General features: G+C 39.5%; 1 protein-coding gene across 3 annotated transcripts in view; it reads right to left on the minus strand.

The window, feature by feature from the left end:
- PLPPR5 (phospholipid phosphatase related 5) overlaps positions 1 to 25,742 on the minus strand; it is a 118,645-nt gene that overhangs the window by 28,973 nt on the left and 63,930 nt on the right. For 2 of the 3 annotated variants that reach the window (XM_045801715.2, XM_087866118.1), the window contains exons 4-5: positions 11,073 to 11,249; positions 2,532 to 2,651 (exon numbers count right to left, since the gene is read on the minus strand). In XM_045801715.2, coding sequence (XP_045657671.1) covers positions 2,532 to 2,651; positions 11,073 to 11,249 — 297 coding nt within the window. Of the gene's footprint in view, positions 1 to 2,516; positions 2,652 to 11,072; positions 11,250 to 25,742 lie in introns of all 3 variants that reach the window. The other variant, XM_045801714.2, reaches the window with a different exon arrangement.

Here is a 25,742-nt window from a genome sequence, read left to right on the forward strand (position 1 = left end):
CTGCTTATCAGTGATGTGGACTTTTGCAAATTGCTTAACTACTTGGGAGTTTAGTTTCCTTAACTGTACGATGCAGACACTTATTATAATTGGGCATCAGCTAAGCCACTGCGGAAAAGAGATGAAAACAATCCAATGGTTCAGAGAGGAAAGCAGCTGTTTTCTTTTTCAGAACCATCTAGAGTGTGTCTGTGGACTGCTCCCTGAGCTCATCCAGGAACTTAGACTATCAAAGTAGATCGGTCCTCTTAAAAAGTTAAAGATTACTTCCAGTCATACCTTTTGCACTTGATGAGAAGGGTGAGGAGAGACAGAGAAAAGAGTCTTCAAGCGATGAACCAGAGCTTGCACTGACCACTTCTGCTTCCTACATCCCATTGTCTAAACTTAGCTGCATGGTCACGTCTACCTGCAATGCTAGCTGGGAGTTATAGACTATGGTTGGGCAGTGGTGGATGTAGCTAAAATTGGATTGGGGAATTCAGTTACTAAAATCCAGAAGGGGAGAAGGGATACTGGTGGACTAAGCAGCATTTGCCACTATAAGGACACCAGCTTTAAAAATTGTTGTAAGGAATGAAGTTATACTTTCCGAGCATAGAAGTGTATTTGTGGAATTTACATAAGTAATCTGCATAGTACTTGACACATATGGAATGATCACTAAATGGTAACTATTAATATTTTGATGCTGATGATGACAATCTAGTCCTTCTGTCCTCACTTCAATTCCCTCCACAGTATCATGGATAAGTGATAGTTTAACTATTCTTGAGTCCTTATCATAAAAGGAACTTTTTTTTTTAAAGGAAATTTCATTGCTCCTAAGGAAGGCATCCCATTTTGAGAAAGTTTTTCCTTCTTTCTAGACATTATTTGTCTTCTCACCCTGTCTTTTCTTTCATCCTAATTGTGACCTCTGAGGTGCTGGCAGAACAAATCACATCCCCCTGCCATACAATAGTCCTTCAGATATGCATGGAAAGTTATTGCTTCTTCTGTGGGTTTTCTTTTTCTCTAATCACTTTTTATTCCTTCAACTTTCTTTCTTAATCCATGACTTTGAGTCCACTCACTGTCCTGGACATATTCATTCATGCATTTGACAAATATTTGAGTACCGACTACTCTATTTTATCGATGCCCACCTCAAAACTGTGTCAGCAAGGGCAGCATATGGTGTTTCAAGTTAGTCTGAGCAGAGCAAACCATCAATCCCTTCATTCAGGATATTATTTTCCCGAAGTGGAACTTAAGATCATATAATTCTTGGCAGCTATAACATGCTGTTGACACACGCCAAATGATAACCTACGATACCCTCTGAGCCTTTTTTGTTTGTGTAGTTATCCTAGATGTACCCTACCTTACATGGACTTCTTTTTAAATCCAAATCCAAAACATTTGCTTTCTTTCTAGTTGTTAATTGTATCTAATCTCTCAAGAACTTTTATTCTTTCAACCAATGTATTAATTATCCCTCACTGATTCATACCATCTAAGCCCCTGATTAGCATATAATTGATCTCTTTATCTAACATATCGATCAAAATGGGGGTATGGACAGGACTGATGAGAAGCCTTTAATAACCCTCTGAGCAATCACTGAACCAATTACAAATGTACACAATTGCATCACCATTTAAGAAATATTACCCTCTCGGGGCGCCTGGGTGGCACAGCGGTAAAGCGTCTGCCTTTGCCTCAGGGCGTGATCCCGGCGTTATGGGATCGAGCCCCACATCAGGCTCCTCCGCTATGAGCCTGCTTCTTCCTCTCCCACTCCCCCTGCTTGTGTTCCCTCTCTCGCTGGCTGTCTCTATCTCTGTCGAATAAATAAATAAAATCTTTAAAAAGAAAAAAGAAAGAAATATTACCCTCTCTAGTTCACAAGGTAAGTCTCTAGAAGACGTCTCAGGAAAAGTTTTTGTAGAATACTTAGCTTCTGTGTTCATTGCCAGGCCCAATGAAGCCTTGACCTGCTGTTCGAAGTGCTACCTGGTTCGGCTCCATCCTGCCCAACCTGATCCTCAGGACCTCCCCGATTACGTACGAGAGCTGCCAGATCTTTATATAATGAGATTCAACAAAACTTATTGAGCCCTATTATGTCCTAGGTATTATACTAAGCAGTATCTCACATACATACAGGATGGGAAAAGTGGAATATATTTTATGAAAAGAAAGGCATGTATTCTCAAACAAAAGTACCTTATCATTTCACCCATGCATGAGACCATCATTGCACAGTGTTGCTTACCTCAAAATCATGGCAAAGTACAGAACATGTTCCCTATAGATACTCAGCGTTTAGCATGAGGTATTCAAAGAATTATTTTCCATGTGATATGCATTTTTCTAAGACGATGTCTTCGGTGACTAAATTCTTGCTAAATACCGCATTAGATTCTAAATTTGTTTCGGTAAATCAAACATGACTGTGCAGGAACTCTCAGGGATGATTATTCATTTGCTCTAGATAACAATCACATGTGAGAATTTAAATTATGAATCACCTGTACAGATGTTACCTTTTCCAAAGGACTTTCTACTCGAGGAATGCTGATCATCGGCATCTGTGCCAGATTATCCATGTGTATATGTTCATTTTCTGGTTGTCTTCCTTTGAAATTATTTACCACACACACAACCTAAAATTTCAGGGAAAAAAATGCAGTTGAAGCAAAGCCACACTCCCTGTGACGACGACCCTTTTAAGTAGCTTAATAAATCTGATCATGGAAAAAAGTATTAAAATTACTTAAGTATTACATGTATAACTTCACATCCAGGTTTATCTTGTATAAATTATAATAGTTATAATAGTTATTTCCAGTTCAAGGAAATGTATCAAATAATGTGTAGCTCAGTTAATAATGACAATTTCATTATTCCCAAATTTTCATTAAATTAGGTTGTAGTCAACGTTCAAATCAATCCATACATAACATCATAGCCTTATGAAAATTCATAGCAAGCTAACCTTTCCTTAATGTGGCTAACCTACAACTTAATTTAAATGCTAATTATTTGCATTGCTTCCAGATCATTACATTCATAATAACCCTTCTACAATTGGCACTTTCTAATTTAGTAGCATCCCTTTCATTAACCTAGTTTATTGTTCATTATTGTACCCCATGTATACTTGGCATTTCAACAATAGCTTACCGGGGCTACCAGTGAAATAGAAGACCTTTTACATAAAGGAAATTGACCCTTGTTTCAACTGATTATATCCCGTAGGTGACAGCACTTGAACAAAGCCAGAGGTTCTCATACTGCAGGTTACATAAAAATAGAGGCGTAGCACTGTTAAAAATGCATATTCCTAAGCCCTCCCCTAAAGATTCTTATTTTGTAGATGAAGGATGGGGCCTAGGAGTTGCCACTTTTTTGAAATACATTCTAGAAGCGTCTGATGCAGGTGAATCATATTTTAAGAAATAGTGAATTAAACAACACAGGAAAATTACTTGTTATTATTTGCTTATATTAAGCAGTGGATAAGATATTCTTGAGCCTTCTTTTTCTGGGTTTATAGTCTATTATCAAGCCAAAACAGAGAACTTGCAGTTATAACCTACCATTCATTTTTAAAAGATAAATGCTTAATATATAATTACACATTTACATTGTAGATTTTCACAAATGCTCCATTGGAAAGCCTTTTCTCTAGTAGGGCTCATTACTGAATATTTTCAAGGGCCAATTAGATCTTGGTTATTCTCCAGTTCTTAAATAAAATTTATAAATCTACAAAATAATAACACATATTATGAGACTTTATCTTAGAAAAAATATTTCTCTAGCTGTGGAATACTTATTATCCTTCCATTTCCTTGAATAATTATGGATCAGAAGCACAGATCAAATCCTGATAATTTGATCCATCAACTTTATCATTGCCATCAAGATCTTCAATGTAAGGGATGATACAGGCTTAGAGATGGGTACTTGATAAACTTAGTATCAAATGATGACTCCACAAAAGACTAATAGTGATTGCTCTATAGAAAGGGTCAGTAAATTTTGACTGTAGGGACACATAGTACATATTTTTGGTTTTGCTGGTATACAATCACCACAGCAGCTATTCAACTCTGATATCTTGGTGTAAAAACATCCATAGCCAGTTCGTAAATGAATGGGCATGTCAGTGTCCCAGTGTAACTTTTAAAAAAAAAGAGAGATAGTAGGCCAAATTTCACCTAAGGGCTATAGTTTGCCAACTGACCACTGACTACAGTACGAAGTATATAATCAAGAATTTTAGCCAATAGCAACATAACAAGCAAGCAGTTTCCACAATGACTTCATGAAATATACACACATATTTCCATTTTCATTAATATTACAAATTAATGAAAAATTAGGCAGATGAAAAAAATTGCTACAAATTCTTGTGAAGCAAAATTTGTTGAAATGAAATAACTATGTACGTAGATATATGGAAGTCACGAGATGAAGAAGAGTTCATCTAGAGTTAATATGGGCTTCTGAAATTAGTATAATTTAGGTTTGGTAAACTCTGAAAGGTTGTATCAGTTATCTCTTTGCCTTAATTGAGGGTTAGGACAACACCACTGAAGCAGCTGAGAATTCATATGCGAACTATTTAAACACCTAACAGATAGTAGATATTCATTAAATAGTATCTATTAGCATAATGATTATTCTTCATTACTGTTATTATTTAAATTATAAGGGAGGAAATTGCCAAATCTTCCTTAGAACCATATTCAAACATTTAACAAGTCTTGCCTGCTAACATTCACAAGTATGGCACTGATTTCCTATTAGAAAAATGCTCATGGCGGGGGCAGGGGTGGCATCTGGATGGCTCAGTCGGTTAAGCGTCTGACTCTTGCTTTCAGCTCAGGTCATGATCTCAGGGTCATGGGATCAAGCCCCGCATTGGGCTCCATGCTCAGCATGGAGTTTTCTTCTCCCTCCCTCTCTGTTCCTCCCCTGGCTCTCTCTCTCTCTCTCTCTCAATCTCTCTCTCTCTCAAATAAATAAATAAAACCTTAAAAAAAGAAAAAAGAAAAATGCTCATAGGTAAAAGCAAGAGGCTTGGTTTTTGATCCCAAGGCTATATGTTCTTGGATAGTCCTCTAGTCTGAGTTTTCTTAATTTGTAAGGGAACAGGTTGCAATGTCTTATCAAGTTAGTCCATTCCTTTGTTTGTCAAAGATAGGAAAAATTCAACAAATGTTCAAAGTGAAACCTAAGATCTGCCTATCTCCTGACCCCACTATAAAGCTTGATTTTTTTCTGGATCCTCTCAGGAAAACAGTCCCCACATGCCCTCTCCTCTAATGGCATAAGGCTGAAAACTTGGATTTATCCTTTATACCTCCTATACACAACCAGTCATTCAATTTACTCAATTTTCCTTCCTAAAAATTTTCATTTCTTATATCTGCTTCTTCTATCTCCACCACCAACTCCAAAGACTAAGCAATCACCACCACTTGCCTGGATTCCTGCTTAGCTTTCTAAAGTCTCCCTAAGTCCAATCCATTTCTACAGTGACATAAGAATGATCTTTCCAAAATGCAACTTGGATCATCTCAGCCTTCTTCAAATTATTGTGGCTGGGCTCCCCATTTCTCTTACAGTGTAAACCTTGCCCACCTTTGCAGCCTTCCTTCTCTGTATTTTCCTTTCACTGCCTTTTGTTTGGAATACTCAACTCCACACTCTTTGGGCAGCATATCTTATTTATCTGTGGTATCTCATCTCAGTATCACTTCTTCACTGGCTTTCTCTGGCCCCAGGCTGTTTTTGTTTGCTTGATCACACAATCCCTGATGCTATTCATCAAAGCACCTATTTCTAATGAAATTATACATCTGTTAGCATAATAGTTTGGTTGATGTGAATCTCTTCTTTAGAGAGCTTCCCTGTAAGCTCTATGAAAGTAGAGACTCTCTCTCTTTTCTTTTTTGCTCACCATTATATTCCCAGTGCCACAGTGATTGGATAGACTAATGAATGAGGATGTGTCCAGGCTGAGAATTCTCAAATTTTCTGATGTTCCTATATAAATTAAAGTGACATTCCTCTGAAATATTCCATTTTTTACATTAATGGCTTCCATGTGTATAATTCTACCCTGTCCTACAAAAATGACACTAATAAGGTACCATTACACATATATTTTTGTGTTCTTTTGCCAGTGGTGATAATAAATTAATCTGATCTATTTGTGGTCATTTTCCCTCTTCACTTGTAGCAAGTAAAACATCTGTATTGCTTGGGGCTAAGTGTATAGGCTCTCGGAGGTCAAACAGGGCTAGGCCTTAATGCCAGGCTCTCTGATTTACTCACTGTGAGCCTGGGCAAATAACTCAATATAACTAGACCTGCTTCTTTTACCTGAAAAATGAGAATGCTAATAACCACATCTCATCGTGCTGTTGTGAAGATTGAGTTAATATAGTAAAGACTACTCAAATAACTCATACTGTTTTTATATTACATATGATAACACGACAAGTTCTTGCTGAGGCTCAGTAAACTTGAACTACTCGACTTGACCCTGGGCATCTTTTTTGGAAACACTTTGAAGCATACATTTGTTAAGCATATATTTGTTAAATAATACTAACCGATCTACAACTACTGTTCAACTGGTATTTGGTTTGCATTTTCTTAAGCATGGAGATTCTGTTCTCTAACTTTAAAGAAAATGCTCATGAGATGAGAATGATAAACAGCACAGGATATAACTCCTCATTAGAATATAACAGGCCAGATTGTGAGGGCAGTGGAAATTCAGGAAAAAGGGGAGAACCAGGTAATCAGGGACACTTCTTGGGCAAGTTGGGACTTGCCTGAGCAAAATCTCAAGTGCAAAAAGGATCTGAGTAGTCATCAAAGGTGAGGACCACGATATCCAGCACCTTCTCTGCACCACACACTCAACTGCGCTTACTACAGACGGGATTTCACTTAACCCTCAAAAGAGCTCTGGGAAGTAACAAAACAGTTCCCCATTCACTCATCCATCCAGCAAGTATTTCCCGAGAACCCGCTATCTACCAAGCACCGTACTGCATAGTGGGAGTACACGGTGAAGAAAGCAAATAAATGCTTTCCTTCTCCATGTGCAGCTTACATTCTAGTGGGTTTGACAGCAAAAAAAAATATATTGTAGGTGGTATATTAAAAGTTGAATCATGCTGGGGCGTCTGGGTGGCTCAGTCGGTTAAGCGTCTGCCTTCGGCTCAGGTCATGATCTCAGGGTCCTGGGATCGAGCCCCACATCGGGCTTCCTGCTCAGTGGGGAATCTGCTTCTCCTTCTGCCTCCCCCTCTCCCCTTGCTTGTGCTCTCTCTCTGTCTTTCTCTCTCCCTCTCTCAAATAAATAAATAAATAATCTCGGGGGGAAAAAGTCGCAACATGCTATGGAGGCAAGGGTATAGGCAATGAGGAAAGGATTCTTTGGGGAAGGAATTTTAAATACAGGTCAGGGAGGCCTCATGAAGAGACCTGTTCAAGGTCACACACACAGCTTGTGGCAAAAGCAGGATTCAAATCTAGGTTCACGTGGCTCCCAGACCCCTGTTTTGTTCTCTAAAATATAGAGGAATGGGCTTTCTCGCTGGGGCAAATATAAACGCCGGATAGAACCCGGGGAAAGGAAACCTAGTGGATACATAGTATAGGATTTGTGAGGGGAAGGGAACCCTCTGTGAGGGAAAGGAAACCAAGTGGATACATAGTATAGGATTCCACTGCAAGGAAGGAGGGAAAATAAACTTGGCTGTGAAGAGTGCAGCCAGCTTACTGACGATCCCAGAAGCCCAGTGGACGTATCTGGGTTTAATGCAGCAGAAATGAGGGTTTTTTGTTTTTTGTTTTTTGTTTTCTGTTTTGTTTTGTTATTAGCAATGGATTATGTTCTAAAGAAGAGAGGCAGAATGGCAGGTATGTGGAGAATCTGAGTGAGGAGGCAGTTAGAAATCCAGAGATAGAAGAAAGGGAAAAAGCACTAATCTCGAAAGTCGAGTACAGTCCCACAGTATACATTTTGGTCAGAATGGCCAAGATATGAAATGTGGAGGAGACATTTTGTAGTGGAAATACACCGGGACCAGATGAATCACCGGGTGTGGGGGATGAACGAGAAGAATGAGTCAAAGGCAGATGCTAGACATTGGGTCTGGGTGACTGGGGGATGTGGATGCCTTTAACCGAGACACAGAGTCTTGGAGTACGTTAGTGCTCATTTTATTCTGGAACCATTTCAGAGTTCTGCACACCCTGCAGGATAATTGGAGACACCCCAAGATACTGCAAGCCAGAGCTGTAGTCGCTGCTCAGAATAAATGTTCTACTTGCCCAAATGAGAAGCCCGGGAACCATCACGGATTGCTCCCTCTTCTTTGTCTCTGTCACCCCTAGTGTGCCATCGAGCTCGAAACATTTCATCTCCACAGACCTCCCGGATACCCTCTCTTCTCTCTGTGCCCACGGAGGCCTGATTTGTGCCATCTTATTGCCCTGGTTCTGCACCACTTGCCTCTTCTAGCCTCATCTGGAGTTTTACTTTCCAGCAAACCTATTTTCAAGGCACAAATTGTATCATACAGTAAAAGGGGCTGAAAGGAAGCAAACTATCATTTATGGAACTTATTTCAGTCATTCATGTGTCCATTCATTGAAAATACACTATTTCATTTAAACTTTTAAGTCCTTATAAGCTTTCAGGAGGCTGTTATTAGCCTCATTTAATGAGGAAGAACCGAGGCTCGGAAAGGTACATTGGTAATGGCACAAATGAGGTAAATTGCAGACTGGCACAAATTGAGTAAACGAAGAAGCTGAGATTCAACCAGCTTTAACTCACTTGAACTCTGACAGTGGCTCTCAAAGAAAAGAAAAAAGCCCAGATTATTCTAACCTGCACGGCCACTCAGGATAATTACCCCTGTGTTCTTCTATGTCCCACTCTTGTCCCTCACACTGGATGCCTGGTGCCATTCCACGATGCCACTTCCCCATGTGTGCACGCTGGGCCCAGACCTACAATATACTAAGGGCTCCAGAAATGCCTGTTTTAGGAAGCATTTTGTATTGCTTCTGCGTACTGTGCTCTTTGGCCCGCATTCCTTATGCCCCACCTTAGACCTCCCTGTTTTACAAACCTTTCAAGTTTGTATGTCCCCTCCCCTTTCCGACTGTCCCTAGTCCCAACAGAGATCTCCTGAGTATATAAACCAATATCACTACATTTAACCTTCTCTAAAACTCTTTGTGTCTATCTTATGATCAATTTGAGTACATGGACTGTATCTTTTTCATGTATTTAATCCGCAGCACCAAGCACAGTGCCTGGATTATAACAGGGGCTCAGTAAATGCTTCTGTTATGAAGGAAGAGAGGAAGGGTATAGTTGAGGGAATAACCTATTATTGTCCGACCTCTGAACCAGACTGTAAACCCCCAGGAGACAGATCAAGTTTATCTGAGCCTCCCTGCATCCTCTGTTCTTGGCACAGTGCCTGGCACCTGTAGGCAGTCACACTCGGAAATAGTTGTGCATGAATGCACAAATGTTTGGTTAGTTATTACAGTGAAAGCACTATTTTCACGTGACCTTTTCAGAAGGTCATTTTCCAGGTGTGCGAGAATGTCTGAAGGGCCATTGTGGAATGTTCTGAATATGCATAATCAGAGGCTTGAGCCCAAGGGAGAATCCATAGTCCAACTCATTCACCACATGGTCCTCAGATGAGGAAGTGACTGGGAAGATATTAGTGTTCTAGATTTTGTCAGGATGTTCGCTGGAAGTGAAGGGAAGTTGACAACAGCTACAGGAAGACAAGCAGAAAGACTGATGAGATAGATACCAGTGAAGACGCTCTGAACCCAGGCAGCTGAAACACAGTTACATCTGACACGAATGCTTTGAAATGTTCCCTTTTGATAGTTCTTTTCCTAGGGTTTATGTAAGGTGTTTGTCTTGTTTTGCTTTAAATGTTTCAATGTGCTTCATCTGTGGTGAGTCAAGAAAAGGAAAAGGCTCTGGCCCGAGCCTGGGTCCCAGTTTTCCTGGGGCCATAAGATGTCTCTGGGAGAGAGATGGGCCCGAGCTCCCGGGGAATCAGAGGGAGTGACATCAGGAAGAAAACAGCCCAGAGCCTGGGGCAGGGGTGAGGTCATATGCACCAGTCTACACAGGACCTTCTATAGAACATAGCTTATTTAAAATGCCTGGCATGCAAATTGGTAGCCGGAAAGGTTCATATAAGTTTTTGCTTACTGGTTATGAACTAGGGAAAGGAGCTGAAGAGGGGAAGTTAAGCGTGAGAAGCAATTTAAATGCAATCAAAATGGAAATAAAGTGTTGTTTCTTATTATAATGTGTCAATGCAAAAATATGTTTTGATTTATAGTCTGCACATTTTCCATCTGGGTTAAATGTTATATACTCAAACTTATAATGGATTGATTATTTCTAAAGCCAGACTAAAATATATTTTCCACCAACCGAAACCTGTAGTCGTATTCCCAGGAGATTTTATAAAAGGAATAGAGACGGCTTGCCTACTTCATTAGAAATCACTACGTATAGTCTTGGAAACCATCCACGGATTTTTAGTTACTGAAGGGAACCAATTCATCTCTCAAATAAGGTTTACCTCTTAGCAGGTGCTGTGACATGGTGGTACATGGAGGGTACTAGGCTGACGCCCCGGGGACTTTGGGGTGCTCTAGATACTCTGGGATGAAAAGTGACCTGAGGAAATTTTTAAAACACCCAAGCAACCTAGTCTTAAAAACTATCCAACGAGGACTGAGTGTTTTAGCCCTGTTCCATTTTACACAAAAATATTTTGTTCACCTTTAAGTGTAGAATTTATACATTTTTCATTCCCAAATTTGCCTTTAGGCAGAATAAATGAGGAAGGAAGAAGAAATGAATGACTTAAAATATACATATTATCATTTGCTACATCACGTGTAGAGAAACCCGGTAATTCACACTTGTATTTTCTTGTAGGTGATTATAGAAGTTAACTAAAAATGCAGTGAAATTCAAATAAATTTGTACTTACCAGAAATACTGCTATAGATATTCCAACCAGAAAGCCCGCTATCACATCCGACCAATGATTTCGATATTCTGCTACTCTGTTGAGTCCAGTAAGAAAGGCCAAACACATTAAGCCCAAACATAAAACAGGCTTAGCAAGTCTTGTTCCTTTGGCTTTGATTGTGTTGGTAATGTACATCTGAAACAGTAAATGAAAAATAAAACTTTTCATGAAGCTATTTTCTTGATATATATCCAATATATTTGTATATATGTACACATATATATTTATAGACATATCTATTCCTACGGCGTTCAAATAATTAACTGTAGTTATGAATTTTTTGAAGGACCTTTCTTAGAAGTAGAATTTAAGAATGGTGATTATTTAATTTTACTTACCTGATATTTACTAATGGCCAATTCTTATGTAATATGAATCATCTAGAAACACTGAGCACTGACATGCCATGTGATTTTTTTAAACTTTTAATGTACCTATTAAACTATTAATATTTAGCTATTAATGTACCTATTGTTTTTCTGAATTGATATCTTAGATCCCTAGTGTTAGAAGGGGCAAACTGATGAAGGAATGTTTTTAATGCCTACATTTGCCTACATACAAATATGCCATACTGGGGGGCTGCATAATTGATAGGTCAGAACTTGTGACTGTAACTATAAAAAATAAAGTTGATTTTCACTGAATAGATAGTACTTTGAGGAAGGACTTTGAGGTTCAGTGCAGCGACAAGGTTTGCTTTTACGTTGTTTCAGAAATTGTGAAATTACTTTGTTTCAATTAAATTTTATCAGCCAGAATTAGGACAACAACAAAAGAAAACTTAATTATAATCAGGGGAAATGTCTCCTTAAAACAAACAAAACAATGAATAGATACCTACATTTTTGGTGTCTTCACATATGCTAATGAAGAGCATATATATATGCGCCAACTGATTGCACTAAATGATGTCCTCTCATTGCCAGCCACCACGCTCAAGAATAATTTGGTCTTTCTCCCACTCTGATTTATTCTATTGCTCAGTTGCTGATCATTTAAACCTGTGTTACTACATAAGCAAAGCTGTTGACTGCAAGGGTAGTGTGTCCGTTAATATTTCAAGTCATTAGTAAAGTAATTATAAAGGAGGTGGCTTTGACAGTTCAATACGTTTTTATGGTATTAATGTCAGTGGGTATCTAAAACTCATGACATGCTCAGAAAAAAAACTTAGAAATGCATTTAATCACTTGCTTATTGTCCTGCGTTGAATTAAAAAAAAAAAAAACACATTTGCCTGAGAGATTAAACCAAAAACCAGCACTTAAGTTTTTCCTTCACAATAGCCACTTCAGAATGCTATCAAATTCAGTAATTATCACCCCCCCTCTTTTTTTTTTTTTCCTGGGCAAAGTTTGCAGCCCTGTTAGCTGCCAGAAGAGGCCACATGGATATTTAAACAGCCCATGTGATACAAGGCTTCCATCTATCCAAGTTCTAGCCTTTTCCCATCTCTCTCAAGTCCTAATAGTCCGGGGGGGGGGGGGAAGCTGAATTGTTTCATCTTTGGCCTGTGACCTGGGTATTCTAAGCCTGGGTATGGAAGAGCTGAATAATTTCAGTGACGAAGGATAAGTATACATGAGGGGGGAACAAGAAGAGATGAGAGAGAGAAAATCCTGTTTCTGCCATTCTGAGAGGTGTTAAAGAGCTCTGGCCACACGAATAACAAGGCAGGGGCATCACACCACTTCAGGTTGCCAGGGACGTATCTAATGGAGTAATTCCTTATCTGACTAGTGCCTATGAATAGGGAGTGAAATTTGGGCTGCTAGTGAGATTTTCTTTAACACAGCTATAAGGTCGATTAATTCTTTCTGGCTTTTGCATTTCTTCACATCTGTCAGAACTCTAAGCATACCCTGTCCACAAAATAAATGTGGAATGATAATTGAAGAGTATTATTATTGCTAATATTCATTATAGGTTTGATTTAATGAGTGATCGCTGTTCAAGGCAATCTTCTAAGCATCTTATGTACATTATCTTATTAAATTCTCAAAATAGCTGTATAAGTCAGATCTCATCATTACCTTTATTTTATAGAGGAAAAAGCTGAATCAAGATAAAGCTTATTATGAAGAAAACACAATTTGGCTGTTGGGGGTGGTACTGTTGAGAATGGAGAGATGTAAATGAGAAGTAAAGCACCTCTTACTCTCTCTTCTTCATTGATTTCTTGAATGGAGAAAATGGCCAATGAACAGAAGCTGAGTATCAGTGAATGTAAGAGAGCTGAAATCAAAGAGAGGAGAAAGACGGCTGCTGTAGTATCACAGAGTGAGGCTACATCTATATCCTGCTGTTAGGGAGAAATAAGAAGTAATACAAGTATGGTCTGTGTGGAAAATCTCCCACAGAATCTATTTGCTTTTGGAAAGCATTCATCTTCCCCTTCATCCTCAAAGGCCATCTCAGATACTTGTCCAAGTTGTGTAGGCTTAGAGTAATCTATAAGCTTCGGTGATGATTCTGAAGTTTCTTTTGAATGTTTCTTCCAGTTCTTTAATGACTCAAGCATTGGTTATAAGGAGCCCAAAGATCTAGTCTGGCCACAATGCAAACTCATGAAAAAGCTTCTATATGAGGAATAGCCTGGGATTTGGCTCTTCCTCCACCAGATCCCCTTAATGTCCAGACCCAGAAAGGAAGAATATTGAATTTTAAGGGTTATGGAAAAAGGGTGACATTTGTTCAAATACATTCAACTTTACGGCAGATCATAGCTGCACCTTATCATATATTTTTCCAGAGCATAATCAGTTGGCATGGATGTCACAAAAGAAAAATTAGAGAGTTTTCACTTACACTCGACAACTCTTTGGTACTTTATGAATATAAGTGCCTTTTAACCAGTCTAATTGTGTTATTCTTACAGAAAGTCTATTATTCCTAATTTGCAAAAGAGGAAATTATGGCATAAGAATCTATTAAGCAAGTTGGATACAGTACAGAAATTGATTATTTATGCTCTCTTGGTTTTTTAATTCACTTATGAAGCCATCTAGGTTAACCAGATGTCAAAATGTAGCTAAAATAAAACAAACAGAAGTGTATGATTTGAGCAAGATGATATCCACTCAGTCCTCAAGGGTCAGTGGATGCTCATTACCTTACAGAACCCTCTCATTACTTAACCGTTATTAGCAGTCTTTGTTCGTCCATTCCGTGAGTATTTATCAGCACAAAGATGCAGAAACCAAAGCTGATCATCCGCTGTCCACTAACAGCCTGGTATATATTCTTCCACATTTTTCTCCTCGCTTATACAAATATATACAACGACTGACACACATACAAAGGGGTTTTGCTTACTTGTTTGCTTTTACTAAAATGTAATCACAATGCCCATGGTATTCAGAATGTGAACTGACTCACTTGTGATAATAAACATCCGTCTGTTGGGTAAGTTGAGAAAGCACCGTATGATTTTAAAATACTATTATATAAGTAAATAAAAATAAAAACAGGCAAACAGTTGTGTTTGTTAAGCACTGACTATACACCTGAAACCGTTTCTTCAAGAGGAGACATCTAAGGTGAGATCCAGAAAGATGAGTATGAGAGTTCCCAGCAAAGGGGAAGTGCGGGGGAATGACTGTTGAATTTTGTCAAATGCTTCTCCTGTAGCTACTGAGATGGTTATATTGTTTTTTGCTTTTGCCACACAAATTGTCTGGCATATGGATTTGTTTGCTCGCTATTGTCTTTCTCCTCCTTGTCTACCTCACATTGCCTGGAACAATACCTGGTACAAGGGAGGCACCCAGCATAGGAAGAATATAGCTCCTTCCGATGCCCACGCACGAATCCTATGAAACAGAGGAAGGAGCCACAAGCCAAGGAATTCAGATAGACCCTAGAAGCTGGGAAAATCAAAGACTGAATTCTCCACTAGAGCCTCCAGAAAGGAAGCAACTGGGCTGAACTCTTGATTTTATCCCAGGGAGACCCATGTTGGATTTTAGAATAGCAGAACTGCAAGATAATAAACTTGGATTATTTTAAGTCATTAAGTTTGTGGTAATCTGTCATGGTGTCAAAAGAAAACTACTACCTTCAATCAATATCGGCTCAGTGTGTGGATAATGAAATGTACGGGGATTTGTAAAACTGATCCTAACTACGGAGGAGATAACTGTGGCTTAATGATTAGCTCATCCACTTTGCAACCAATAAGATCTGGTTTAATTCCTAGCTCTGCCACTCATGTAGACAAGTTATCCAATCTGTTTAAGCCTCGGTCTCCTTATGTATAAAATGCAAATGATCATGAAAGCATCACTGCACAGTACTGAAAAGACTGAAGACATAATACAGGGAAAGTTCTCAGCACAGAGCTTGGCCCACAATGAGTGCCGGGTAACTGCAGGGGTTAGGTCAGGGCCAGGCTGAAGAACACAGAAGCCCAGGACCTACTGTGCTGTGTGATCGTGAAGATGGCGCCTGGTGCATGGGGGTCATTAGGTAGATGGTAGCATCGTGGCAGAGCATGTGGAAAACTTGGTTCCTTCTCTTGTTTTTATGCTACTTTCACCTTTTCCTGATGCCATTTTGCAGTTTTTGTTTTCTTTCTTCTAAGTTCTCTGTCTAAAGACAGCCACTAATTGTTTCTTTGCAGGTGGTTGCCACCTACTCTTATCCTTTGCCTCGTCTTTCCTACAGACTAACTGACCTCAATTGCACCCATCAGTATAGAAATAACTCAGTGGCCAGATTCCTCAGCAACGTGACATTCTAGTGCTTTTGACATACTCTAGTCCTCCTCCCAAAATGTAGAGTTTGAAATGAAGCCCCCCTGGCTCACAGTATAACTGTAACTTTTCTGGATTGCACCCTATGGTCTTACTCATGGATCTGTATTTTGTAATTTTGTTACAGTTAGGTCATCTTTAGGCTGATTTCCAAGTTTTGACTGTTTTGATTAATACAGTCTAAAAAAGGAATAAGTTTTTGGTTCTCGTTTTTCAATAACTCCGTAGCACTACTGGTCAGAGTGTCTGTGATTTCCTCTCTTGGACTGATGCCCTAGCAAATTCCCCTACTTTGAACTCCTGGAATTACTAAAAAAAAAAAAAAAATCAAACTTCATAATTGTTTTCAAAATAATATTTCACCCTGTGAAGACCATTTTGAACTTTCGTGATGACATCTATCATCTTAGTTCTTTCTCTGAGCTTCTCGTTAGCTCCGTACAGCTTCAGACATAGAGCTTCATGGCACTCCACTAGAGATTTATATGCAAGTTGGTACAGACACATTGAACACCATCTTTTAGGTTCATTTATTAAGCCAGCTGCACAATGTCCTGAAAGTCTTACTGTTGTATCCATACTTAGCTACATTCATAGATTTGCCAAACAGCAATGTAAAGGTGTCTAATAGGCTGTGTAACAGAGTGGTGATGGGAGGTAATACAATAGAGGAAAGACCATAGACTTTGTACCAGACAGATTTGTGGTCACATAATTCAGAGCTTTCAGGGCTGTGAGGGGGCAGTGCAATAAACAGCAGTATATTGAAGTCATAAGTTTTATACACTGCCATCTAGATTGTATAGAGCACACAGCTACTTTATTTTCCATAACTGATCTAAACTTCATCACGAGCACCCATCCAAGACTGAACAGGAACAGAATAGGGGAGGGAGGAATGTTTAATAAGCCGTCAGTTGTTCTCAGTTTCTCACTCTTCCCTTTCTGGCAAAATGGCACTGGGGTCCAATTGGAGGTCTGCCCAAGTGGAGAGGCAACCTCAGAGCAGCCACAGGGCTGTCTTACAGAGTGACCTCTTCATTTCTGCTGGCTTCCACAGCCCTATGCTTCTCCCACTTGGTCTCCACGGTATGCCCTACTGACAGTCACTACTAATGTCCTTGTGAACCCACGCAGACTTGTTCCATCTAGGCTCACATGCTATAAAAATCCTCTGAATCTCCAGCACATCTTCCTTCTAACCCCTGATGGGCTGCCTGTCCTCTCCGGCTCTGTTGCAGGGTCCCCTGGTTCCCATCACACCCATCTTCTCTGCTGTGTGCCCTACCTGCTCTTGGGGTGCACTGAGGTGGAATTCTTCCAGTTTCAAGCCAGAAATGAGGTAAAGCCCATCTATTTTCTGCATTCTCTTCAACGTCTCTGGAGTTTCTATTATCTGGTGACTAATTTCCTTCTCAGAGTTTCTAACCTCAGGGTGTTCACTGAAATGATCACATCTGCTATTCTGCTCTTTGCTCTCCTCCAATCTTCCCACTTCCCAGGCCCAGAAATGTACCTTCTCCTTGCCTAGGTTGACGGTACCACCTCTTACATTATATCTTGTGTTCTATTATTGGCTCATGATACTCAGATCTTCAAATTTTGTTTTCGGTATATAAAGGTAGTTTTGGGATCTAGAAATTCCTGTTCTCTTTTGACAAAAAGAGATTTGATTATTAAAACTAAATAGTGTCTTCCTTTTTGATTGATACTGGCTCATTTCTTTCCTAGCCCCTCCCCAACCTTTACTGAGGTATAATTTGCAAATAAAAAATGTATATACTTAATGTATACAACTTGATGTTTTGATATATGTATACATTATTAAGTAATCAAACCACAATCAAACTAGTTAATATATCCATTACATCACAGAGTTACCATTTTGTGTGTATGTGTGTGGTGAGACCACTTGGGATCCACCTGCCCTCTTAACGAATTTTAAGTATCCAATACAGTATTGCTAACTACAGTCCCACTGCTGAACATTAAACCTCCGTGTGATACATAGACTACATATACAAGGGAATACTACTCTGCCTAAAAAAAAAAAAAAAAAAAAAAAAGGAAATGCTACCATTTTGACAACATGGATGACCCGAAGGATATTATGCTAAGTGAAATATCCAGGCACAGAAAGACAAATACTGCATGATCTTTCAAATGTGGAGTCTAAAAAAAGTCAAACTCATAGAAGCAGAGAATAGAGTGGTGGTTGCCAGGAACTGGGGAAAACGGAGATGGGGAGATGTCAGCCCTTCTCTTACGGGCCATCCTTCTCTAAGGCAAAGGAATAATGGAAGAGAAATCCTAGAGCTATGTTGTCCAATGGTAGCCACTAGCTAGTGCAGTAATTGAGCATTTGCAGTTACCATGTAGTTAGTGGAACCAAGGGTTTCAATTTTTAATTTTAGATAACTTTAGTTAATTTAAATTTCAAAACTAGTACTTGATTTGATTATTAGAAACATTTTAAATAGGTTTGGAACAAATTGGGTATGTGCATCTAGTTTTTACACTGTAAATTTTATGAAATCTAAATACAGATAAAGTATTTCAGATGAAAATCTAGTATCAGAACTGAGATGTGCTGCGGGTATCAAATAAATACACACTGGATTTCAAAAGCTTTGCCAAAAAAGGAATGCAAAATATCTCATTAATAATTTTTAGGTTGATAGATGTTGAATTGGTAATATTTTGGATATACTCAGTCATATAAAATATATTTTAAAATTAATCTCACCTTTTTAAAGCTTTCTTAATGTGATTACTAAAAAATTAAAAATCAAATAATGTGGTTGATTCCATGTTTCTACTGGATAATCTAAATAATCTATTGGATAATGCTGACCTAAATAAGAGCATCGTGATTTAAGGGGAATGAAAAATATATCAGTTAATTGTAAAAAAAAGATTGTACACATTTCACCATTTATCGGTATTTTGTTATTTAATTGTCATATTGGTTGAAGTTGGGCACTGAACCTAAAACCATTTTTTAGGGCACCTGTGCTTTATCAGACAATAGTTATCTACATCTTTTTTATCTATATTTGTCTTTTACATCTATTCATATATTACAGTTTAAATAACACATAATGTGATAAAGTGATATTTTGGAATTACTTAAAATTTTCAGAGTCAGAGTTAGTCTATTTTTTTGAGGTTCTAATTATCATAACATCTGCTTTTTAATGTTTGACTTCATCAAAGTTAATCATTTGTTTTGTTTTTTATTGACACTCTTTAGGTCCTTGGGAAATTCCATATTTAGTTGGTATAAACCAGCAAGAAGAGCTCAAATTATGAGTTTAATATTCTGGGTTAAAATGTCAATCTACCTTTGATTAGTTCTGTGACTTTAGACAAATTACTTGACTTCTCTGAGTCTTACTTTGATATCATTTATAAAATGAAAATGACAATAATATTTTGTGGGATTTTAGCATAAGAAACTGTGCAAGGAATGCAAGTTTGGGCACCAGGAAGATTTTTGTTTACTTTGTGACTGGATTAAAAAGAGATTATTTAGATTAAAACTATATATTTGCTGGGAGAACTAATAATATCAATTGCTTAGCATGTGGGCATGGGGATAAAGGTCCTTAAACATATTGTAGTTGAAAAATGAAGAGTAGTCATCCATTTCCTTACAATATACTTCGTGGGTCCCTAACAAAAGATTACATAATCATGAACACAGAATTTATCATGTAGTTGACGTCGTTGAATGGGCAACAGTAGGGAGTCACAAATGTGATGTGAGTAACAACACCCTCAGTGTTCAGGACCAGCTGGTACGTGCAGTTAAGATCCGAATTTGCTCAGTGACTCAGCTGCCCCCAGCACAATGGCCAATTGATGGTTTGGTTGTAAATAACAGCTCCTTCATCACTGACACATTTACCTTATCCCCGAAGTGCAGCCGTGGCTGATTTAACATGGAGCCCATTTCTCTCCAGTATGACCCCCTGATAAATATATTGTATGCGTGGCACTTCATTATCAGCTAGAAGAATAAAAACACTTTTACTTGACATTTTCTCTGTCACCTCTGAAATCAAGAACCACACATAGTCACCATTTAACATTTGTGTTCCATAGGCCAGATAAGAAGTTAGATAATATTTAGGTAAAAATAGGCTGCTGTCTTATTTCTGATTGTGATACAAGGAAAAGAAAGCTATGCGCTGGCTGGGGTGTTACATGCAAGCAAACGATACTTGATTCCTATGATTTTAAGAACTCTGTCATTTCTAAGATTTAAAGTTTGCTGACTAGCAAGTAAGGAACTAAAATTAATATGTAAAAGAGGGATCTGGAGATCTTTAAATACTACACAAATGTGCATTTGACTGCTAGATGAATTTGGGAATCAGTTTTAGTTTAACTTAAAGGCAAATGAAGAAAATACAACCCGTGAAGCTATTAAAATACACAAGTTAAATGTCAGGTATAAGAAATCAGTAGTAAAATGGTGAAAGCACATCTCAAATATCTCTGCCTCACCCTCAGAACTGTTGGAATTTGTTGATAAATCTTAGGATTCACATTTTCTCTTAGACTGTCTTCAGATAAGAAACTGTAATTAATGAGCATGTGATTATTCATAGACATGATCTCTGTAGCACGTGCACTATATATCTCCATAGAATGTATAGAATCAGAAAAAACTTAAATATTAAGAACTGGATTCACATCTTGAGATACCGTCTTAAATTATACAATAACAGGAAAAGACTCATAGCTTCAAAGGATAAATGTCCTATCACAATGAGGAAGAGAAATGTGTGCCACAAGGCCCGCACACATACAGTCTCGTAGTAGTCACTGTGGCCATATGTGAACTGACTATATATATATAGGTTTGCAAACGGCAGCAAAGTGCTTTATCGTTTTTACAGTAATTTTCAATAAACATCATAAATATTATAAATATTAACCACAGCTTGACATTTCGAGGTGTGAACTGGGTGCTTATAGGATACTGCTGACCTCATTCCTAATGCTCATCTGTAGCTAAATCATGGGGGTGATTTCTATGGGGTCACCCAGGGGTCTCAGGAGGTACCTTCGTCCCCACCCCCCCACTCAGGGTTGGAGATTTCCCTCCCCCACTCCCTCAATTTTCATTTACCTAAAAGCTGCCTAGATTCACCCCCACTGTACTCTACCCCAATTTTCAGCTTTCACCTCACTACCCCTCAAGACGCAGAAGGAAAGTGGAAAGCTTGAGCCCCCGTGTCTGGCCACTCTTCTTCCACACCCTCCAGCTTCTACCCCTCACCCCAAGACATTCTGGGTTTGGGGCAACCAAGTTGTCAGATGTCAAAAGATCCCTCTCTCCCGGGTGCCAGCCCTGCGATGCAAGTCACATTCTCAGCCTCCGTCCCAGTTGTTGGGGGAGTGATCTCCTTTTCATTTTGCTAAAATATATAAAATATATTTTATATAATAAGTACTGGGAAAAGACATCATTTTTGTATTGAAACAATAGATCTTTTTCTCCTGTGCTAGCTTATGAGGGATAGAAATACCCTTTCTTCTTTGTCACCTCAGTGGCCAGCATGACTCACTCTTGATAGCTAGTTAATCATAATGCAAGTTAAAATTTACTGAATGCTTACTGTGTATCAAAGACCGGGCCAAGTGCTGTACATGTAATTATGTAACCCAAATAATCCCATGGCACTGGAACTTAACAGGAGAGCTACGTGCCCATGGACTTAGGGCTACTAGTGATGAAGCAGGGATCCAAACTCGAGCAGCTGAACTATGAAGTCCATGCTCTCTCTGACTGCCGAGAGGCTGTATGAATAGAGAGGTCTCTGCCTCAGTCTGTGAGGGGCGGGTGGGGCTCGAGGAGTTCTTTGAACACAGGTGGGAGCCCATACAAAGGAGACACCGGAGGACCTGAAAATAACTCCAAGTGCCAGACAGAAGGCTCTGTGGGTGGGGCTGTGGGTGAGCCCTGGGAGGGACCTGCCAAGAGGGAAGTGGCAGAAAATTAAGATAAAGAGGTTAGCGGGGGCCAGGTTCCCAAAGGATTTGTGGGTCAAGTGAGGGAGTTTGGGTTTTTAGTAAGAGGAAAATGGTGAGCTGTTACAGGGATAGGAGGAAATGACAGGAGCATAGTCGAGTTTAAAGTGTCACTTTGGCTAAAGTGGTTCCAGGTGTTGGATTGTCCTGTCCTGAACTGCAGTTATGAACAGATTAGATAAATGTTCAGGAAGTTAAATTGGTAAGACTCATTGGTTAATTAGATGTGTGTGTGTGTGTGTGTGTGTGTGTGTGTGCGCGCGCGCGCGCGCACGTGCGTGCACGTGCATTTGAGTGGATGAGTTTGAACTGAGTGGAGGTTGGTGGGGTGGAAAATAAGGTGAGTAAGGAGCAACGTGTAACTAGTCCCGAGCCTCAACAGCTGACAGAAAAGTTATAGTGAGGAAATCTAGATACCCACCTGGAGGGATAATGATGTTCACGTATACACCAAGAATCAAAATGCTTTACCTGTTTTCTCACGGCAACATCGTTCTCCATGGTAGTCCTACAGCACTATTAGTACTATATGGTAAGTGCATTAATGAGTTAAACAGACTTTTGAAGGCTGACCTAGGTACCAAAACTCCATGTAGGACATGGCTGCCAACATGCACATCAGCACAGGGGCTGGGAACATAAGAAGAGCTGGGAATATAAGAAGCACTGAATGAAGGAATGAATGAATGCTTTTGAACCTAGACTTGTGTCTATATTACACTGAGAGCATCTAACTAGAACAAAAACATATGCAAAACTTACAGCAAATTCCACAAATATTATTCCATAACTAATCTAACTCTGACTTTTTTACCTTATGAGTTACTTTAGCTATTTCTTGAAGTATGTAGTAGTTTTTATATTTCAGAAATAATGTCCAAGAAGCTGTCTATTTTCCAGAATTCTATTGGTTTTCCGAAAAATTAATGGCTGTGATAAAAGAATCTACTTTCTCTCCCATCTTCACCTTGCAGGAAGCATCTGCATTTGGTGGCCATCGTGAGGGGGTCATGCCTTGGTTGGACTCAGAGCATTGGACTTCCAGTCCTAACCCTCCTGTAGAGTGGGGATCTGACATTAGTGAGTGACCTACCCTCTCTGAGCCTTAGTTCCATCATTGGTCAAATGTGAAAAGTAACAATGCAATCCTTTATATGAACCACTGTGTTGTGAAGTGTTCCAGAATTCAGAATATCTTCAGATTTTAGAAAGTTAAAGTGAAGCATGTACTTCTCCTTACAGGATGCTCTCAGTGGGGTCAGATGCCACACCCCAGAATGAAACATATTCACATTTCTACATTTCAATATATGGATATTCACAGCAAGGAGAATAAATAAGACTATAAATAGCTTCACAATAATTCACTGAATTAATTCAGGGAAGATCAGGTTTGCCCTTAAAAAGGTTCAAGTCTGATCACCAATTCCAAGGACGGGGCTGGGAGGAGCGAGCAGGGGGATTCTCCCATACCAACAATAAGAATTCTTCAGATGTCAAGTGTCCTAGAATTCAACTCAATTCTGACACTATCTACCCAGAGAGAGCACCAGATTCCACATGTGAAGGGCTCAGTCCTACAAGACTGCCTCTCCCCCCCACTTCAGGACCTGAACTACAAGCTTTCCAAAAGTGACCTTATTACATAATAAAGACACATTTATCACAAGAAATTCCAAGGGTTTTCAGAGCTGTGGGCTAAGAACTGTGGAAGAAGACCGGATATCTATGTGCTATAAATCACAGAATCACAGCCACAAAAAAAAAACACACAAAATAAAAAATAACCTTGCTTTTACAGTATTTTGTTTTTGTTTTGGAGAATTCAGAACTGATGATAAAGGACTGTGAAACTGGGACACCTGGGTGGCTCAGCTGGTTAAATGTCCGACTCCTGATTTTGGCTCAGGTCATGATCTCATGGTCATGGGATGGAGCCCGTGTGGGGCTCTGTGCTCAGCATGGAGTCTGCCTGAGAGTCTGCTGAGCTCAGGGACTCTGCATGAGATTCTCTCTCTCTCTCTCTCTCCCTCTGACCCCCTCCCCCCCAACATGCATGTGTTCTCTCTCAAGTAAATAAATAAATCTTTAAAAAAAAAAAAAAGGACTGTGAAATTATGAGGTATTTTGAAGACCAGAATCAGATGCATAATGATATGACTAATGGCCAAGGCAGAGATGAGGAAATGAGCCAAAGCCAGTGCTCCAACTTTTTGGTGATTCCAACTACGGCAGTTGAAAGGCTGTGACTAATATGGAAGGGTTCCCATCCATCTTTGAAAAATGAGGAAGTACTAAAAACACACTGACCATTCAAATAGTGGAACTATATTGGATGATTTAGGAAGGCCGTTTCCTGTAAAGGAACGGCCAGAGTTGGGGGTGCATTTTGGTGCTTGCAGTGAAGCGAGCAAAGGCACCAAGGGGTAGAGGGTAAGGCTGGCTCTCACACGCGTGAGCAGGTGTATCTGGATAAAGTTCAAGAATTATGTTGAGAAAACTAGTCTGGCCTTGAAAGCTACGTGAAGGGATATGTTACTCAGCCTGAGGAGAGAAGATAGGAATCCTAAGTGCTGAAGGTGCTAGAGGAAGATGTGCCTGGCAGGTGGTACAGCAGAGGCTACAGGGGAAGAAGGAAGACAGAAGGCAGGGGTGCCTGGCTCTCACGACTTGAGCGGAAGCAGGGGTATGACATTTGGAAACCAGAGACATGGAAATCTGACCATACTCAGGGGATAAACCTCAGTGGGAACAGGAGATTATTTCACACACATGTTTCCCGAACTTTTTTGGTTTGCTGGGACTTGTCCTTGGGTGGCAACAGGACATAGCTGAGGGGGGCAGAGGAAGGAGTAGACAGGTAGGCGGAAGTGTGCTTATAGATGGACAGGAGCTGGTGTCTGGCAAGCATGTTATCCCCCCAGGGCAAATATGGCAGTGAAGAGAAGACAGGTTCTATGTTTCTGGATAGGCAAGAAAAGATTTCCTAGAATTCTATTAAAAACACACTATATGCCAGAAAAAGTTATTAAGTAAAAGTTTAAAAATGATGTAAGGCCTCAAGAGAAGGAAAGAGATGTGGATAGAATTCATTCATTTATTCCCTTATTCATTTTCTTTTTAAAAGATTTTCTGTATTTATTTTAGAGATAGAGAGGGTGAGGGGAGGAGCAGAGGGAGAGGGACAAGCAGACTCCATGGTGAGCACAGAGCTGAACGGGGTGGGGGGTGGGAGCTCGATCCCCCAACCCTGCGATCACAACCTGAACTGAAACTGAGAGTCGGAAGCTCAACTGACTGCACCACCCAGGGGCCCCTTTCCTTATTCATTTTCAATTAACATTTATATGCCTTTACTGCATCTTGCACAATGTGTTTGGGCTAGTGATACAGAGATAGGGAAGGCTTTCATTGCTGACCTTAAGGACCTCTTACTCTAAGAAGAAAGACATGTAAAAAGACCATTATAATACAAGTCAATAGTAAGAGTAATTGAGGTGTGGATACAGGGGCACAAACCACAGAAAGAACAAAAAATTGAAGTCGAATTGATTACTAGTATTTTCTAGGTCCTGACTATAAAATGACACGTAAGACCTTTTGCTTGCCTTGAGTAAAACTGAAGCAACAATCCAGACATGAGGGAGAGCCAGGCAGTTTCCCTTGGGGGCTTTTTTATATGATTGAAAGATAGGAGATAAGAGAAGAAAGGGGGGGAGGAAGAAAATTTAAGGCAGAGAAAGAGAGAGGATACCTTATGCAAAGAGGAGGTTCCAAGTTCCTTTACCTGAAGAGCAAGTTCGGTAATATAATGAGCCAAGATGACCGA

This window comes from Ursus americanus, chromosome 12 (assembly GCF_024610735.1).
Source record: "Ursus americanus isolate L20-20 chromosome 12, mUrsAme1.1.p, whole genome shotgun sequence".
In the NCBI taxonomy this organism is placed as follows: Eukaryota; Metazoa; Chordata; class Mammalia; order Carnivora; family Ursidae; genus Ursus; species Ursus americanus.